Below are 20,993 nucleotides of genomic sequence, written 5' to 3' on the forward strand. Positions count from 1 at the left end.
CCATGTAACCCACTGACAGAGTGGTGAGTCCCTGGGGAGCTGCACCCATCAAGAGTCAGCTCCATCGGAGAGAAAGGGAAAATAGATAGAACATTTCCCATATTTCTGCAGCAAGCAGTGGGTGTTAATGCCTGTGCTAAAGTCCCATCGTCTATAAACAGGATCCCCATTCAACACAGCCCATCCAAACCTTTAATATCCCACCCAGTCTAATCCCACTCTCCCCTCATTCCCACACCCTTTAATATCCCACCCAGTCTAATCCCACTCTCCCCTCACTCCCACACCCTTTAATATCCCACCCAGTCTAATCCCACTTTCCAGTCACTCCCACACCCTTTGATATCCCACCCAGTCTAATCCCACTCTCCCCTCACTCCCACACCCTTTAATATCAGACCCAGTCTAATCACACTCTCCCCTCACTCCCATACCCTTTAATATCCCACCCAGTCTAATCCCACTCTCCCCTCACTCCCCACACTCTTTAATATCCCACCCAGTCTAATCCCACTCTCCCCTCACTCCCATACCCTTTAATATCCCACCCAGTCTAATCCCACTTTCCAGTCACTCCCACACCCTTTAATATCCCACCCAGTCTAATCCCACTCTCCCCTCACTCCCATACCGTTTAATATCCCACCCAGTCTAATCCCACTCTTCCCTCACTCCCCGCACCCTTTAATATCCCACCCAGCCTAATCCCACTCTCCCCTCACTCCCAGACCGTTTAATATACCACCCAGTCTAATCCCACTTTCCAGTCACTCCCATACCCTTTAATATGCCACCCAGTCTAATCCCACTCTCCCCTCACTCCCATGCCCTTTAATATACCACCCAGTCTAATCTCACTTTCCAGTCACTCCCATACCCTTTAATATGCCACCCAGTCTAATCCCACTCTCCCCTCACTCCCATACCCTTTAATATACCACCCAGTCTAATCCCACTTTCCAGTCACTCCCAGACCCTTTAATATCCCACCCAGTCTAATCCCACTTTCCAGTCACTCCCCACACTCTTTAATATCCCAACCAGTCTAATCCCACTCTCTCCCTCACTCCCACACCCTTTAATACCCCACCCAGTCTAATCCCACTTTCCAGTCACTCCCCACACTCTTTAATATCCCAACCAGTCTAATCCCACTCTCTCCCTCACTCCCTCACCCTTTAATATCCCACCCAGTCTAATCCCACTTTCCAGTCACTCCCCACACTCTTTAATATCCCAACCAGTCTAATCCCACTCTCCCCCTCACTCCCCGTCCCCTTTAATATCCCACCCAGTCTAATCCTACTCTCCCCTCACTCCCCGCACCCTTTAATATGCCACCCAGTCTAATCCCACTCTCCCCTCACTCCCATACCCTTTAATATCCCACCCAGTCTAATCCCACTTTCCAGTCACTCCCCACACTCTTTAATATCCCAACCAGTCTAATCCCACTCTCTCCCTCACTCCCACACCCTTTAATATCCCACCCAGTCTAATCCCACTTTCCAGTCACTCCCCACACTCTTTAATATCCCACCCAGTCTAATCCCACTTTCCAGTCACTCCCCACACTCTTTAATATCCCAACCAGTCTAATCCCACTCGCTCCCTCACTCCCACACTCTTTAATATCCCAACCAGTCTAATCCCACTCTCTCCCTCACTCCCACACCCTTAAATATCCCATCCAGTCTAATCCCACTTTCCAGTCACTCCCCACACTCTTTACTATCCCACCCAGTCTAATCCCACTCTCCCCCTCACTCCCCGTCCCCTTTAATATCCCACCCAGTCTAATCCCACCCTCCCCTCACTCCCCACACCCTTTACTATCCACCCAGTCTAATCCCACTTTCCCCCTCACTCCCCGCACCATTTAATATCCCAACCAGTCTAATCCCACTCTCCCCCTCACTCCCCGCACCATTTAATATCCCACCCAGTTTAATCTCGCTCTCCCCTCACTCCCTGTACCCTCTAGTATCCCAGCCAGTCTAATCCCACTCTCCCCCTCACTCCCACACCTTTTAATATCCCACCCAGTCTAATCCCACTTTCCCCTCACTCCCACACCCTTTAATATCACACCCAGTCTAATTCCACTCTCCCCCTCACTCCCACACCTTTTAATATCCCACCCAGTCTAATCTCACTCTCCCCTCACTCCCACACCCTTTAATATCCCACCCAGTCTAATCCCACTCTCCCCTCACTCCCACACCCTTTAATATCCCACCCAGTCTAATCCCACTTTCCAGTCACTCCCACACCCTTTAATATCCCACCCAGTCTAATTCCACTCTCCCCTCACTCCCACACCCTTTAATATCCCACCCAGTCTAATCCCACTCTCCCCTCACTCCCCGCACCCTTTAATATCCCACCCAGTCTAATCCCACTCTCCCCTCACTCCCCACACTCTTTAATATCCCACCCAGTCTAATCCCACTTTCCAGTCACTCCCCACACTCTTTAATATCCCACCCAGTCTAATCCCACTCTCTCCCTCACTCCCACACCCTTTAATATCCCACCCAGTCTAATCCCACTCTCCCCTCACTCAAACACCCTTTAATATCACACCCAGTCTAATCACACTCTCCCCTCACTCCCATACCCTTTAATATCCCACCCAGTCTAATCCCACTCTCCCCTCACTCCCCGCACCCTTTAATATCCCACCCAGTCTAATCCCACTCTCCTCTCACTCCCCACACTCTTTAATATCCCAACCAGTCTAATCCCACTCTCTCCCTCACTCCCACACCCTTTAATATCCCATCCAGTCTAATCCCACTTTCCAGTCACTCCCCACAGTCTTTACTATCACAACCAGTCTAATCCCAATCTCCCCCTCACTCCCCGTCCCCTTTAATATCCCACCCAGTCTAATCCCACTCACCCCTCACTCCCCACACCCTTTACTATCCCACCCAGTCTAATCCCACTTTCCCCCTCACTCCCCGCACCATTTAATATCCCAACCAGTCTAATCCCAATCTCCCCCTCACTCCCCGCACCATTTAATATCCCACCCAGTTTAATCCCGCTCTCCCCTCACTCCCTGTACCCTCTAATATCCCACCCAGTCTAATCCCACTCTCCCCCTCACTCCCACACCTTTTAATATCCCACCCAGTCTAATCCCACTCTCCCCTCACTCCCACACCCTTTAATATCCCACCCAGTCTAATTCCACTCTCCCCTCACTCCCACACCCTTTAATATCACACCCAGTCTAATCCCACTCTCCCCTCACTCCCATACCGTTTAATATCCCACCCAGTCTAATCCCACTTTCCAGTCACTCCCACACCCTTTAATATCCCACCCAGTCTAATTCCACTCTCCCCTCACTCCCACACCCTTTAATATCCCACCCAGTCTAATCCCACTCTCCCCTCACTCCCCGCACCCTTTAATATCCCACCCAGTCTAATCCCACTCTCCCCTCACTCCCCACACTCTTTAATATCCCACCCAGTCTAATCCCACTTTCCAGTCACTCCCCACACTCTTTAATATCCCAACCAGTCTAATCCCACTCTCTCCCTCACTCCCACACCCTTTAATATCCCACCCAGTCTAATCCCACTCTCCCCTCACTCCCACACCCTTTAATATCACACCCAGTCTAATCCCACTCTCCCCTCACTTCCCACACCCTTTACTATCCCACCCAGTCTAATCCCACTTTCCCCCTCACTCCCCGCACCATTTAATATCCCAACCAGTCTAATCCCACTCTCCCCCTCACTCCCCGCACCATTTAATATCCCACCCAGTTTAATCCCGCTCTCCCCTCACTCCCTGTACCCTCTAATATCCCACCCAGTCTAATCCCACTCTCCCCCTCACTCCCACACCTTTTAATATCCCACCCAGTCTAATCCCACTCTCCCCTCACTCCCACACCCTTTACTATCCCACCCAGTCTAATCCCACTCTCCCCTCACTCCCACACCCTTTAATATCACACCCAGTCTAATCACACTCTCCCCTCACTCCCATACCCTTTAATATCCCACCCAGTCTAATACCACTCTCCCCTCACTCCCCACACCCTTTAATATCCCACCCAGTCTAATCCCACTCTCCCCTCACTCCCATACCCTTCAATATCCCACCCAGTCTAATCCCACTTTCCAGTCACTCCCACACCCTTTAATATCCCACCCAGTCTAATTCCACTCTCCCCTCACTCCCACGCCCTTTAATATCCCACCCAGTCTAATCCCACTCTCCCCTCACTCCCTGCACCCTTTAATATCCCACCCAGTCTAATCCCACTCTCCCCTCACTCCCCACACTCTTTAATATCCCACCCAGTCTAATCCCACTTTCCAGTCACTCCCCACACTCTTTAATATCCCAACCAGTCTAATCCCACTCTCTCCCTCACTCCCACACCCTTTAATATCCCATCCAGTCTAATCCCACTTTCCAGTCACTCCCCACAGTCTTTACTATCACAACCAGTCTAATCCCAATCTCCCCCTCACTCCCCGTCCCCTTTAATATCCCACCCAGTCTAATCCCACTCTCCCCTCACTCCCCACACCCTTTACTATCCCACCCAGTCTAATCCCACTTTCCCCCTCACTCCCCGCACCATTTAATATCCCAACCAGTCTAATCCCAATCTCCCCCTCATTCCCCGCACCATTTAATATCCCACCCAGTTTAATCCCGCTCTCCCCTCACTCCCTGTACCCTCTAATATCCCAGCCAGTCTAATCCCACTCTCCCCCTCACTCCCACACCTTTTAATATCCCACCCAGTCTAATCCCACTCTCCCCTCACTCCCACACCCTTTAATATCCCACCCAGTCTAATTCCACTCTCCCCTTACTCCCACACCCTTTAATATCACACCCAGTCTAATCCCACTCTCCCCTCACTCCCATACCGTTTAATATCCCACCCAGTCTAATCCCACTCTCCCCTCACTCCCCACACCCTTTACTATCCCACCCAGTCTAATCCCACTTTCCCCCTCACTCCCCGCACCATTTAATATCCCACCCAGTTTAATCCCGCTCTCCCCTCACTCCCTGTACCCTCTAATATCCCACCCAGTCTAATCCCACTCTCCCCCTCACTCCCACACCTTTTAATATCCCACCCAGTCTAATCCCACTCTCCCCTCACTCCCACACCCTTTAATATCCCACCCAGTCTAATCCCACTCTCCCCTCACTCCCACACCCTTTAATATCACACCCAGTCTAATCACACTCTCCCCTCACTCCCATACCCTTTAATATCCCACCCAGTCTAATCACACTCTCCCCTCACTCCCCGCACCTTTTAATATCCCACCCAGTCTAATCCCACTCTCCCCTCACTCCCCACACTCTTTAATATCCCACCCAGTCTAATCCCACTTTCCAGTCACTCCCCACACTCTTTAATATCCCAACCAGTCTAATCCCACTCGCTCCCTCACTCCCACACTCTTTAATATCCCAACCAGTCTAATCCCACTCTCTCCCTCACTCCCACACCCTTTAATATCCCATCCAGTCTAATCCCACTTTCCAGTCACTCCCCACAGTCTTTACTATCACAACCAGTCTAATCCCAATCTCCCCCTCACTCCCCGTCCCCTTTAATATCCCACCCAGTCTAATCCCACTCTCCCCTCACTCCCCACACCCTTTACTATCCCACCCAGTCTAATCCCACTTTCCCCCTCACTCCCCGCACCATTTAATATCCCAACCAGTCTAATCCCAATCTCCCCCTCACTCCCCACACCATTTAATATCCCACCCAGTTTAATCCCGCTCTCCCCTCACTCCCTGTACCCTCTAATATCCCAGCCAGTCTAATCCCACTCTCCCCCTCACTCCCACACCTTTTAATATCCCACCCAGTCTAATCCCACTCTCCCCTCACTCCCACACCCTTTAATATCCCACCCAGTCTAATTCCACTCTCCCCTCACTCCCACACCCTTTAATATCACACCCAGTCTAATCCCACTCTCCCCTCACTCCCATACCGTTTAATATCCCACCCAGTCTAATCCCACTTTCTAGTCACTCCCACACCCTTTAATATCCCACCCAGTCTAATTCCACTCTCCCCTCACTCCCACACCCTTTAATATCCCACCCAGTCTAATCCCACTCTCCCCTCACTCCCCGCACCCTTTAATATCCCACCCAGTCTAATCCCACTCTCCCCTCACTCCCCACACTCTTTAATATCCCACCCAGTCTAATCCCACTTTCCCCCTCACTCCCCGCACCATTTAATATCCCAACCAGTCTAATCCCACTCTCCCCCTCACTCCCCGCACCATTTAATATCCCACCCAGTTTAATCCCGCTCTCCCCTCACTCCCTGTACCCTCTAATATCCCACCCAGTCTAATCCCACTCTCCCCCTCACTCCCACACCTTTTAATATCCCACCCAGTCTAATCCCACTCTCCCCTCACTCCCACACCCTTTAATATCCCACCCAGTCTAATCCCACTCTCCCCTCACTCCCACACCCTTTAATATCACACCCAGTCTAATCACACTCTCCCCTCACTCCCATACCCTTTAATATCCCACCCAGTCTAATACCACTCTCCCCTCACTCCCCACACCCTTTAATATCCCACTCAGTCTAATCCCACTCTCCCCTCACTCCCATACCCTTTAATATCCCACCCAGTCTAATCCCACTTTCCAGTCACTCCCACGCCCTTTAATATCCCACCCAGTCTAATCCCACTCTCCCCTCACTCCCCGCACCCTTTAATATCCCACCCAGTCTAATCCCACTCTCCCCTCACTCCCCACACTCTTTAATATCCCACCCAGTCTAATCCCACTTTCCAGTCACTCCCCACACTCTTTAATATCCCAACCAGTCTAATCCCACTCTCTCCCTCACTCCCACACCCTTTTATATCCCACCCAGTCTAATCCCACTCTCCCCTCACTCCCACACCCTTTAATATCACACCCAGTCTAATCACACTCTCCCCTCACTCCCATACCCTTTAATATCCCACCCAGTCTAATCCCACTCTCCCCTCACTTCCTGCACCCTTTAATATTCCCAATTCCTTTTCAAGTACCAATGTGAAACTCTTTTACAAGAGTCTACTGATTCTAGTTTAACAGAAGTTTGTCATCAAGAATTTCATACACTAATTACCCTCAGTGTCGACCTTTTCCTAACCCTCTCCTTCAATTCTTGCTGCGATTATCTTAATCATTTTAGTGGCCGGGCAGTGAAGTGTGAATGGTTTTCATGCTTCAAACAGATTTGGTGATCAGTTTAATAACAACTGACAAGGCATTGCGTGGGAGTCGGGTTCAAATCTTCAGAAAAACCCAGCTCTCCTGTTCTGTTGTCGAGCTGAGTTAAAAGCAGCCCTTAAAATTCTGCTCAGTTAGAAGGAGGAAAAAGCCCATCTCTTGTAAGAAGCAGTAAATGTGGAGAATTAGTTTTCATTCTTTGTGGAGATATTTGTGGCTTTCTCTTTATTTTTGTGTCCACTCTGGTCTTTTCCTTTACGGTTGTGAAGTTTATGAGCTCAAACCGAATTCCCAGGAGGTGCCAGGAATTTCTTAGCCCTCACTCTTGCCTGCACCTCTTTTTGGACCCCAAAGTGATCTGAAACCACCACTCTTAAATTTATGTAGGGCCTTGAACATAGCCCCAAAGCTCTTCACAGAAACATTATCAAACAAGTTTTGCCACATAAAGGAGAACTTTGGACAGCTGAACAAAAACCTTTAAGGAGCGTCTTAAAGGAGGAGAGAGAGGTTTAGGGAGGGAATTCTAAAACTTAGGGCAGCTGAAGGCATGACTGCCAATGGTGGAGCCATTAAAATCAGGCATACTCCAGAGGTCAGAATTAGAGGAATGCAGAAATCTCAGAGGGTTGTAGGGCTGAAGGAGATTATAGAGGGAGGGGGAGGTCATGGAGGGATTTGAAAACAAGGGTGAGAATTGTAAAAGTGGCCAGGTCTTGAGCCCAGTGTAGGTCAGTGAACACAGAGGTGATGGGTAAAAGGGACTCGGTGCGAGTTATGACGTGGGCAAGAGGGTTTTGGATAAGCTCATCTTTCCAGAGAGTGGAAGGTGGGAGAGTAATCAGGAGAATGTGGACAAAGAAAAATCAGAAAGTTGGACAGACCTGAGTGGTGAGTCTGTAACAAGTAGGAGTTTGGATCACAGGGGTCAAGTTGATCAGAACGGAATGTGTTCGATTGCTTGGGATGGTTTCCCCGAGTCATTACCTGGATGGAGAGTGAACATCACTGGACATCGAGTAACTGATAGAAGAGGCGGTCTTACTGACACTGACATTCTTGTCTGAAAAAGAGACAATGAAGTAGCAGCAATGAGGACCTGCAGAAACACATCACAAACACGCGGCTCTACTCTCCTTACCCACCATTCATAGCCTCAGAGAGCTTTGTAGCCGGTCTACAAGTGATGCATGTGCAATGTCACTGATTCGATTTGTATCTCAATGTGAAGAGTACAGCAAGTGCAACTATGGTAGCAGAGTGGCCCAGTTACTGAACTAGTAATTGAGAAACCTGGATGAATGATCCAGAGACATGAGATCGAATCCCACAGCTGGCGAATTAAAATTAATTAATGTGGAATCATCTCAGTAACATTGACCATAAACCTACAGGATTCTTGTAAAAACCCATCTGGTTCACTGATGCCCTTTAGAGAAGGAAATCTGCCATCCTTACCCAGTCAGACTCCAGAATCAATGCGGTTGACTCTTAACTGCCCCCTGAAATGGCCATTCAGCTGTATTGTGGTGAGCTATAGCGGCTCACCATCACCCCTCAGGGGAAATGAGAGATGAGCAATAAATGCTGGCCCTTGATAGCAACATCCACATCCCACGAATGAATAAAGATTTCTAAGTCACCTCCAGTGTACCTGGAAATCAGGCAGTGTGTCCCTGATTTGAAACAATTGACATTGCTTCATCCATTAACTGAGTTTAACCTTGTGAAACATGAGTGAGCAGGCTGCCAGCATCTGCTCCCTGCAGTGACCCATGCCAATGGGAAGGGGACAATTTTCCTGAACACGGTTGCCTCAAGTGCCCCTGTTGCTGGAATGTGGCAGCTGTTGTCTGTGTCTGAAACTCAATGAAGGGATAAAAATCTCCCAGTGTCCCTCGGGATCAGCAAGGCCTTTCTTCCCTGGAGTGTGGCAGATTTCAGGGAGGAAAAACACTCCGAGCGAGTCACTGCGCCATTTCCCAGTGTTTGAAGCAAGGCTTAGAATCCAAACTAAAGAGCTATCAGTGCAGCACTGTCTAAATCAGATGGTCATAGATTTAAACCCTAAAGCATTAAACCCCATAATCTGGGCAGACATTCCCAGTGCAGTACTGAGGGAGTGCTGCACGGTCAGAGGGTCAGTACTGAGGGAGCGCTGCACGGTCAAAGGGTCAGTATTATGGGAGTGCCGCACTATCGGAGGATCAGTACTGAGGGAGCGCTGCACGGTCAAAGGGTCAGTACTGAGGAAGCGCTGCGCGGTCAGAGGGTCAGTACTGAGGAAGCGCTGCACGGTCAGAGGGTCAGTGCTGAGGGAGTGCCGCATTGTCGGAGGGTCAGTACTGAGGGAGTGCTGCACGGTCAAAGGATCAGTATTATGGGAGTGTCGCACTATCGGAGGATCAGTACCGAGGGAGTGCTGCACGGTCAAAGGGTCAGTATTATGGGAGTGCCGCACTATCGGAGGATCAGTACCGAGGGAGTGCTGCACGGTCAGAGGATCAGTACCGAGGGAGTGCTGCACTGTCGGAGGGTCAGCACTGAGGGAGCGCTGCACGGTCAGAGGGTCAGTACTGAAGGAGTGCCGCACTGTCGGAGGGTCAGTACTGAGGGAGTGCTGCATGGTCAGAGGGTCAGTACTGAGTGGGCGTTGCACGGTCAAAGGGTCAGTATTATGGGAGTGCCGCACTATCGGAGGATCAGTACCGAGGGAGCGCTGCACGGTCAGAGGGTCAGTACTGAGGGCTCGCTGCACGGTCAGAGGGTCAGTATTGAGGGAGCGCCGCATTGTTGGAGGGTCAGTACTGAGGGAGTGCTGCACTGTTGGAGGGTCAGTACTGAGGGAGTGCTGCACTGTTGGAGGGTCAGTACTGAGGGAATGCCACATTCTTTGGACCGTCAGTACTGAGCGAGTGCCCCACTGTCGGAGGGTCAGTACTAAGGAAACGCTGCCCTGTCAGAGGTGCTGTCTTTCAGATAAGACATTAAACTGTTTCTTAGGTCAATGTGAAAGATTCCCTTTCACTTTTTTAGAGGTGCAGGAGAGTGCTGCTTGGTGAACTGTTCAATATCTATCCTTTAACCAAAATCACGAAATACAAATTATCTGGTCATTAACATATGGGTGTCTGTGGGATCTTGCTGTGCTCCGATTAGCTGCTGTGTTTCCCTTTTACAACAGTGGCCACAATTCAAAAGTACTTCATTGGCTGTAAGCAGTTTGGGACGCCCTGAGGTTGTGGAAGGAGCTTTCATGAAACAAGGCCCAGAACGGGACGAGCCAGGGGCGATTAGCGAATATTTCTGCCTGTTGAACCCGTGTCACTTGCCTGATTGGTGCACAGTTTGACTGATGCTCTCCGTCTGTTGCCTGCTTTCAGCCAATTGGCTGAGATTTTCCGATCGCGAGGTCGTGCTCGTTGACATTTCCGCGGAGAATTTCTCCCCAGATTTGGTAACCGCGGTGATGGGCAGGTGAGCGAGGCCCACTGCTGCAGGCTCATGTTCCTGTAACGCAGTGGCTGGGCCCTGCCGGCCTGTTGTCAGTTCCTTCCCTGCTTTGGGTGAAAAGTGAAATTTTATTCAGGTTGCGTTCCATTGTAAATAAGGGACAACCCAGAATTCGGGGTCCCTGATCTCATACCCACCCCCAACTCTTCATAGAGAAAGCAAGTCCTACATTTTGGCAGCAAGTATGAGCAGAGGCAATATAAATTAAATGGTCCAGTTTTAAAGAGGTTGGAAGGAAAAGCTGAGAAGACTGTTAAAAAGTACATGGGATCCTGGTTTTTATTACTAGAGGAATAGAGTAGAAAAACAAGGAAATTATGCCAAACTTTTATCAAACATTGGTTACAGCTGGGGTACTGTGTCCAATTCTGAGTTTGTGCGAAGACTGGAGGAACTAGGGTTGTTTTCCTTCAAGCAGATGCACTAAGGGTAAAGTTAATTGAGTGATTATGAGGGGTTTTGATAGAGTAAATAAGGAGAAACTGGTTCCATTGGCAGGACAGCCAGTAACCAGCGGAGATTTATCTATTAAACAGTGAGTTGTGATCTGGAATGCGCTGCCTGAAAGGGCACTGGAAAGGCCACTGAAAAGGCAGTGGAAAACTCAATAAAGGAACTTCCAAATTTGCAGGGCTATAGGGAAAGGGCAGGTGGAGTGGGAGTAATTGGTTAATTCTTAAAAGGGCTAGCACAGGCATGATGGGCCAAATGGCCTTCTGTGCTGTATCATTCTATGAAGATTGGAATGGAGCTGGTGTGTGTCTCTCCATGCACATTGACTCTTTGATTGATCTCGCTCAGCTTCAGGCAACAGCTCACTGCCTGTGGTTAGAGTAGTCTTCGATTCTGCCCCACACCAAGGTTCAGTGTACATAGCATGGGCCAACTCTCCAGTGCAGTGCTGAGGGAGAGCTGGATTGTCGGAGGTGCTGTCCTTTGGGTGTGAGGTTGCTTCTGCTTGCCTGTTCAATTGGGCTAAAGACCTCCCCATGGCCCCTATTGGAGCTTTCTTACTAACCTGGTCCAACTTTCACCCCTTAATCAACACCAATGGAAAATAAGGATCATTCGTTTTATTGTGGGATCTTCCTGTGCAAATTCGCTGCCATGTTTGCTGCATAGCAGCAGTAAATGCACTTCAAAGTATAATCACTATACGTGAAGTACCTTGGGACATTTCTAGATAAATACAAGTTCCCCTCAGTCTCAACTATAAAATGGAACACCCCAAGCTCCATCCATCAGCTTCACTGATTCCCTGTTGGCATTTCTATAGCACCTTTCACAATCTCGGCACATCCCAAAGCACTTAACATCCAATGAGGTATTTTTAAAATCTAGTCGCTAGAGGAAACGCAGCAGCCGGTTTGCGCACAGCAAGATCCCACAAACAGCACTGTGATAATGACCAGTACATCTGTTTTTAATGATGTTGATTCAAAGATAAATATTGACCCCAGGGAATGAAGGATAACTGCCCCGCTCTGCTTCGGGATAATGCTGTGGGTTCTTTTCTGCCCAACTTGAGAAGGTTTAACATTTCATCCAAAAGACAGCACCTCCAACCATGCTGTACTCCCTCAGTACTGCACTTGGGAGTGTCAGCATGAATTTTGTATTCAAGTCTCTGGCGTGGGACTTGAACCCAGAACTTTGTGACTCTGAGGTAAGAATGCTACACCCTGGACCACGACCAGCAGCTGGAAGTGAGGCGCAGATGGAAGGAGAGACAAACCACTCCTCCAGTCGACGGGGACAGAGGAAGGGGAAAAGGACTGGAAATCACCTTAGAAAACCCAAGAAATGAAAACATCCACATGCAAAGAATGCTGTTAAAGGGGAAGGATTATCGCCTGTCTTGCCTCTTGTGGAGTGCAACATGTTCACTTCTGCACTGAGTTTTGTTAATTTGCCGCCTTGTGCCTCGTTCTGCTCTGCCGGCTGTTCATCGGGCTGAAATAAGGAAGAGAAAGGAAATGGGTTAAACTTCAGAAACCCAGCGAGTCAAACACTTCCCATCTCCTCGGATTCAAGGAGTGGGGAAATTCAACCCCTCCTAAAACATAGATTATCGAGAAAATGCAACTGAGAACAGGTCATTCAATCGGTCGTCACTTGTATCATCTCCCGCTCGTTTTATCAACCGTGAAAGAAAGTGGTTAATGCAGCTCCACATTGAGACACATCAAATATGAAATGGTACAGAGAGGTGGGGCCAGAATTATCTCTTCAACATATGCCAGGTCAGCAAAACAAGAGGATTTAAACATAAATGAGTAAGTTTCCAAATAAATCAAAGGAAAAACTTTACATAAAGAATGGGAAAAGCTGAATTTCCTGGGGTCATTAAAAATGGAGCTTAATGTGAATTGGAGGGATGGTCAGGAACTGGGTAAAGAGAGCTCCCACCCAATTCTCAGCATCCAGCCCCTGGTACATTCCCAGTTAGTGTTGAGGTCACTGAACCAAACTGAGATGGTGGCCGAGTTGGGTTGAGAAGGGGCTGGCTTTCTGGGGGAGGGTGTGAGTAGGTGGGGGTGCGGGCTGGATGTGGGTGGGGGAGGCCGAAGGAGGGAATAATTACACAGGATTCCTACCTCTGACCATTGGTGCAACCAGCCATGTGGCTAGGATCGGCCTGTGGCACTAGCCGAAGATTAGCGTTTGGTTAATCTACGGGACAGCAGGTGAAATCACATACATGCCAGGTGTCAGCCGTGGGCAGCGCTCTCATCTCCCAGTCAGAAGGTTGTGCGTTCAATCCCCACTCCAGAGACTTGAGCACAAAATCCCAGCTGAGGGAGTGCTGCATTGCTGAAGGTGCTGCTTCTCGGATGAACATAAAAGATCCCACAATCATTAATTGGAAGAAGAGCAGGGGAATTGTCCCCAGTGTCCTGGGCAATATTTACCTCTCAATCAACATCACTAAAACAGATTACCTGGTCATTGTCACATTACTGTTTGTGGGATCTTGCTGTGTGCAAATTGGCTACTGCATTTCCTACATTACAACAGTGACTACACTTCACAAATATTTGATTTGCAGTAAAACGCTTTGGGACACCCCGAGGTTGTGAGAGGCAATGCAGTTCCTGGCACGCTATAGTTCAGTAAAAGCCCCTTCCAGCTGCAGTGAAGGAACTCAGAACCGGTGGGACAACCCCGTGTGATAATTCATCAACAAGTTAGGAACAAAAGGAGGCCATTCAGCCACTCAAACCTGTTCTGGCATTCCGTTTGATCCTGGCTCATCCGTACTTCAGCTCCAGTTAACCCGTCTTTGATCCCATTTCACTCGATACCCTTACCCTACAAGAATCAGTTGATCTCAGGTCACAGATTCCAAGCTTTGCCAACTTTTAAAAAGGTTACTTTGAAGCAATGTGGCTGATGCTAACTCCAGGGTGCGGAGCCTCACCCACACTCCCTGTCAATGTTTACTTTCTAACACTTTCACTACAGCATCGAAAGCTCTCAGTTTTGGTCTGTACTGTGACCTGTTTATAACGTTGGGTCCCGCGTGATGACAGAGAGGGAGAGAGAGAAAGATGAGCTTGTTTTAAGTGCCGATCCCTGACAGATGGAGCATAAACAATGATCTTTAAATAGAATGACACCATGAGGCCCTGGGAGCTGAGCTGTGAGGCCCCGACAAAAATGGAATTAAGGTTAGAGGGTGAGCCTGCAGAATCTGTTACAGAGGCCAGCTCAAACTGAGAGACTGGGGATTCCATCTTCATCCCCACTGCCTGGCTGGTAACCTAGAGGGATCGGTTAACACATGCCCTTTACAGGAGCTGCCTAGTTTTCATACTGTGACAATTAATGGGAGGAATAGCTGGCTGATCCTGGAGCAGAGTGTGTTCCCTTCTCCCCTCCATTAGATCAGTGACGTGGGGTGGGGTAAGGTTGCACTGGGAGGGAAGACAAAAATCTACCCCCATTAAGTCTACAAAATTTCAGATACTCTTCAGAGGTCACTGGGCAAGATCATTGGGTAAATCCATCATCTGCTGTGGTGCTGAACGAAACAGAGCTGGGAAGATCGCAAATAACGACAGAAAATGCTAGAAATACTCCCAAACTTGCTGAGCAGAGCGATCATCGAGGTGAAATAGTCAGCCTCATACGTAGTGCTGGTAATATAGCGGTGTCGTAGTGGTATTGTTGCCAGGCTAGTAATCCAGAGACCCAGGTTGGTGCTTTTGGGGACCTGGGTTCAAATCCCACCATGGCAGATGGTGAAACTTGAATTCAAAAAAATTCTGACTCTGAAACCATTGCTGATTGTTGTAAAAACCCATCTGGTTCACTAATATCCTTTAGGGAAGGAAACCTGCCGTCCTTACCTGGTCTGGCCTACATGTGACTCAGCAATGTTGTTGACCTTTAAATTAGGGATGAGCAATGAATGCTGGTCTAGCCAGCATGAACAAATAAAAAGAATGCACAAGTATGGAAACTGGACCCCAGTGTTGTTCCCCAGAGGAGACAGAGTAACAGGAGAGGATGGGAATGATATGTACAATAAGGTGATTGGGAGTAAATTGTAGAGAGGTGTTTCCCTGTTTGAAACATTTGTTGTGATTTGGAATTCTTTGTTGGGAGAGGGAAGGAAATTTGGGGGTGGTTGACAATAGGATGAGGAACCTGTAAACTAAATATACCTATGTGCTAACTCGCTGACCTAAGTTAGCTCCTGGCCCAGTAACACCTCGATTTTAAAATTCTCTTCCTTGTTTTCAAACCCCTCCATGGCCTCACCCCCTCCCTATCAATGTAATCTCGTCCTGCCTTATAACCCTCCGAGATCACTTCACTCATCTAAATCTGGCCTCTTGTGTCCATGGCTCCACTATTGGCAGCCATGCCTTCAAGCGCCTGGGCCCTAAGCTCTGGAATTTCCTCAACTTCTCCATCTCTCTGCTTCTCTTTCCTCCTTTAAGACACTCCTTAAAAGCTACCTCTTTCACCAAGCTTTGAGTCACTTGACCTAATATCTTCAGATGTGCCTCAGTGTCAAATTTTGCTTGAATCGCTCCTGTGAAATCTTAGGAGGTTTTACTATGTTAAAGGGGCTATATAAATGCAAGTTGGCATTGTTGTGAACATAACTTAAGGCATGACAACATCACAACTTTTCCCTAATGGATTAGTGGGTGAATTGACCAGGTGACATGATCCTAATTAGAAAGCCCTGGATGGGATTCCTGGTCTGTCTTAAGTTTGGTGATTTGGGTCATGGTTTAGACACCACAATTAGTCAGATGGTGCTTGGTTTAGGGAAGGCAGACTGGTTGCTCCAGATTACTATTCAATCATCCCCAACTAGCTGGTGGGTGGGGATATATTCAGGCTCAGTTATGATTCCCAACATGGAAGCCTAGAATATCCCCTTGGATGATGACCATAAATCCAACGCTATCTACTTCCTGTCACAACACCCCATCTTAAATTATAACTGATCAATCTTCTTGACTCTTTTTCCATTAACCCGGGTTCCAAGGACCAAGAGCCCTCTCACATTCTCCCTCTTCACCAGGTAAGGATCTCCACCTCTCTTCATTAACCCTATCCAAGCTTTTACTGATGGTTCACTCATCACCTTTCTTCAGATAACAGTTCTCACAAACTCCAATCCTCAGGGTAATGGTTGAATCACTGAATCTTCACCCCTTCATTGAATGGTGAAAGCTCCTCAGCTTCTTTCGATTCTCCAAAGACAGTTTCATTGTGTCATTCACAAGTCTCGCCAACAACTTCCAATTTCTTACCTCTTTAACCTCTCAATCCTCTTGTATCTAATGATTGACATTCCTGGCCTCATCTGCCCTGGTTTTAAACGGAGCTCCCACAACTTGTCCATCAGCCCCAGGGAACTGTCCCCTTATTGCTCTCAAACTTGTCTTCTTAACAAGTGTAAAACCTAACAAGGCCGTGCTGTTTAAAACTTGGACACAGTTCCCATGACAGGGGAGACTCCTCGAATGCCACTCACATTCCTGGTCACAGAAAACAGCTTGTTGCCTGATAAGCAATTTCATTCTCACCTGTAAAGAGACAATTTGCATTTATATAGCACCTCTCATGACCTCAGGATGTCCTAAACCATTTCACTGCCTTAGACTGAAGCCTAGTGCCTGGTGAGAAACGTGACAGATTGCCTTCAATCTCTTGCTCTTTGTCGCAATCTTGTTTTCTCTTTATCAATATTACTATTGTCAATTAAAGCAAAATACTGCAGATGCTGGAAATCTGAAATAAAAACAGAAAATGCTGGAAAAGCGCAGCAGGTCTGGCAGCGTCTGTGGAGCGAGAAAAAGAGTTAACGTTTCGAGTCTGTTAACTCTGTTTCTCTCTCCACAGACGCTGTCAGTCCTGCTGCGTTTTTCCAGCATTTTCTGTTGTTATTGCTGCTGTCAATGCTCTCTCGTGTTCCTCCTGAATCCAGACCCTCAGTCCCACACCATCTTCTACCTCCCTGGATTGTGTGAAGTTCAAGATTCACCACACCATCTCCTACATTCACCCCATCCTGAAACTGTTGAATCTTCACCGCCAGTAATCTTCTCTTTCTCCCTCTAATCTTCAGGCTTTAAAACCCAAGCTATTTCCTGACTTATCTTGTTTTGTCCTTTCTGCTCTTTGGTCTCAATGCGGTCTTACATCCTAAACAAAAACAAAAATACCTGGAAATACTCAGCAGGTCTGGCAGCATCTGCGGATAGGAGCACAGTTAACGTTTTGAGTCCGAATGACCCTTCAACAGAACTAAGTAAAAATAGAAGAGGTGAAATATAAGCTGGTTTAAGGGAGGGTGGGACAAGAAGAGCTGGATAGAGGGCCAGTGATAGGTGGAGATAACCAAAAAATGTCACAGACAAAAGAACAAAGAGGTGTTGAAGGTGGTGATATTATCTAAGGAATGTGCTAATTAAGGGTAGAAAGCAGGACAAGCAAGGCTAGGACTACCCCCACTAGGGCTATCTGTACCTTGCTCGTCCTGCTTTCTACCCTTAATTAGCACATTCCTTAGATAATATCACCACCTTCAACACCTCTTTGTTCTTTTGTCTGTGACATCTTTTGGTTATATCCACCTATCACTGGCCCTCTATCCAGCTCTTCTTGTCCCACCCTCCCTTAAACCAGCTTATATTTCACCTCTTCTATTTTTACTTAGTTCTGTTGAAGGGTCATTCGGACTCAAAACGTTAACTGTGCTCCTATCCGCAGATGCTGCCAGACCTGCTGAGTTTTTCCAGGTGTTTTTGTTTTTGTTTTGGATTTCCAGCATCCGCAGTTTTTTGCTTTTAGCTTCGGTCTTACATCCTGCCTTTCTCACCTTAGCTTTGCAAAAAGGAATGCACCTTCATAAGGAGCAGGAGGCCATTCAGCCCCTTGATCCTGCTGCACCATTCAATAAGATTATGGGTGATTGTCTGCCTCAACTCCGTATTCCCACCCACTCCCCATATCCCTTGATTCCCCTAGAACCCCAAAATCCATCACTGCCTGTCCTGAATGTACTCAACAACTGACCACCCACAGCTCTCGGGGTAGAGGGTGCCAAAGATTTACAGCCCTCTGAGTGAAGAAATGTCTCCCCATCCCAGTCTTATATGGCCAACCCCTTATCCTGAGACTGTGACCCCGCATTCTAGCCTCTTTCATCCTGAATAAAATGTGATGCTGTACAGTTGCTGAGCAGAGGTGCAGGGGAGATTAAAGGTGTTCAAAATTACGAGTGATTTTTGATAGAGTGAGTAGGAGGAAACTATTTCCACTGGCAACTGGTTAACAGCAGGCACAGATTTAAGATAATAGGTAAAGAAACCTGAGAGGAAATGCATTTTTGTTTCACACAGCGAATTGTTGTGATCTGGAATGCACTGCCTGAAAGGGTGATGGTAGCAGATTCAATAATAACTTTCAAAAGGGAAAAAAACAAAAAGCTAAAAGCTACTGCGGATGCTGGAAATCCAAAACAAAATAAAAACAGAATTACCTGGAAAAACTCAGCAAGTCTGGCAGCATCGGCGGAGAAGAAATCAGTCAACGTTTCGAGCCCTCATGGCCCTTCAGCAGAACTGAAGCATAGTTTCAACAAGGGAGAAATATAAATTGGTTTAAGGTGGGTGGGGTCTCTTCCCCCCCACCCACCTTAAACCAATTTATATTTCTCCCTTGTTGAAACTATGCTTCAGTTCTGCTGAAGGGCCATGAGGGCTCGAAACGTTGACTGATTTCTTCTCCGCCGATGCTGCCAGACTTGCTGAGTTTTTCCAGGTAATTCTGTTTTTATTTTACTTTCAAAAGGGAATTGGAAAAGGAGAAATGTGGGGAGGGGATAGAGTGAGAGACTGGGACTAATTGGATAGCTCTTTCAAAGAGCCAGCACAGGCATGATGGACCGAATGGCCTCCCTGTGCTGTGTGATTCTGAGAGTAAAAGGACTTCCATTTACATATACCCAATAGGAAATAACAGTTTGGACCAGTCAGTACTCTTATTTCCAAGTTTTTCCTGTTCTGGGTAACTGTCTTTCACCCTATAGTCAGTAACTTGGCAAAATTAGACAGCAAATAATTCTACCCATGAGAATTGGAAGAAAAATATTCTTGCAATAAAAGATCCCACAGCTGGTGTTCATGATGGGGTGCACTGTTGACAAACTGGATTTTGCTTTTAAAAAAGCACAACTGTGTAATGTGATTTTATGTGAGGCAGCTGTGAGTTGGGGAGGGGGAGGGGGATAGGGTAGAGGTGAGGTGAGGGCGAGGAATAGGGTGAGGGGCTCGAGCCAGGAGTTGGGAGGAACGCAGAAACAGAGGAAACTGCAGGAGAAAAGCTGCTGGAGCAACCGGTGACATCAGCTGCTCAGAATGTTCCGGCTGCTCTGCGGGGGAGGGGTACAAACAGCCGCCACAGGCTGATAGACATGGATCAGCAACAGATGGTTCAGTCAAACAGATTGGCCAAAGGGTTACATCCTGGTTCTTTGACAATGCTGAACTCCCATCTCTGTCTCCCTCTCTGCCTCTCCCCCTGTCTCTCTCTCTGCCTCTCCCCCTGTCTCTCTCTCTGCCTCTCCCCCTGTCTCTCTCTCTGCCTCTCCCCCTGTCTCTCTCTCTGTCTCTCCCCCTGTCTCTCTCTCTGCCTCTCCCCCTGTCTCTCTCTCTGTCTCTCCCCCTGTCTCTCTCTCTGCCTCTCCCCCTGTCTCTCTCTCTGTCTCTCCCCCTGTCTCTCTCTCTGTCTCTCCCCCTGTCTCTCTCTCTGCCTCTCCCCCTGTCTCTCTCTCTGCCTCTCCCCCTGTCTCCCTCTCTGCCTCTCCCCCTGTCTCTGCCTCTCCCCCGTCTCCCTCTCTGCCTCTCCCCCTGTCTCTCTCTCTCTGCCTCTCCCCCTGTCTCTCTCTCTGTCTCTCCCCCTGTCTCCCTCTCTGCCTCTCCCCCTGTCTCTCTCTCTGCCTCTTCCCCTGTCTCTCTCTCTCTGTCTCTAGCTATCTCTTCATTTCTGTCTTTGTCTCTGGCTCTCTGCGTTTGTCACTTCTTCTTCCTCTCTCCTTTTTTTCCTCTCTCTCTCTCTCTCTGGACCTCTCTTTCTCTCTAGCCAACCCCTCCCCCTCTCTCGTTCTTGTCTTCCTTCTCTCACTATATTTAGCCTCCTCCCTTGACCATTTGTTCCATTGACTTCCCCCAGTCAAGTTTGTTAACAACTGCAAACTGTGAATTCATTTGGACAGATATCCCTATCCTTCCTTTGGGAATTTGGAATCAGCTCTGCAATTTCCACCTTCGCAAGTAAAGGTTTGTTCACCGAGTTGGAACTACTTTAGAAATTTTCCCAGGATAGGAGGAGGCCATTCAGCCCCTCAAGCCTGTTCCACCATTCAGTTAGCTCATGGCTGATCTCTATCTTAACTCCGTTTACCCACCATGGCTTCATTTGCCTAAACACCCTTACCCAATAAAAATCTACGTCAGTTTGAAACTTTTTTGCTCACCCTCAGCCTCAACAGGTTTTTGGAAGTGAGAGTTCCAGATTTTCACTACCCAACATGCGACAAGCCCATTTGAAGCCTGTTCCTTATCTCTGTCATCTCCTCCGACCCTAACCCTCTGAAATCTCTGCCACTCCGACCCTAACCCTCCGATATCTCTGTCACCTCCTCCAATTCCTGCCTCTTGTATGTCCCCCATTTCCAACGC

General features: G+C 48.1%; 1 protein-coding gene across 1 annotated transcript in view; it reads right to left on the reverse strand.

Moving 5' to 3' along the window:
* smtnl (smoothelin, like) overlaps positions 1 to 20,993 on the reverse strand; it is a 45,486-nt gene that overhangs the window by 14,002 nt on the left and 10,491 nt on the right. Inside the window, exons 2-4 of the mRNA XM_078548289.1 lie at positions 12,645 to 12,735; positions 10,602 to 10,826; positions 8,257 to 8,332 (exon numbers count right to left, since the gene is read on the reverse strand). Coding sequence (XP_078404415.1) covers positions 8,257 to 8,332; positions 10,602 to 10,826; positions 12,645 to 12,735 — 392 coding nt within the window. The remainder of the gene's footprint in view (positions 1 to 8,256; positions 8,333 to 10,601; positions 10,827 to 12,644; positions 12,736 to 20,993) is intronic.

Source organism: Cetorhinus maximus, chromosome 9 (assembly GCF_964194155.1).
Source record: "Cetorhinus maximus chromosome 9, sCetMax3.hap1.1, whole genome shotgun sequence".
Lineage (NCBI taxonomy): Eukaryota > Metazoa > Chordata > Chondrichthyes > Lamniformes > Cetorhinidae > Cetorhinus > Cetorhinus maximus.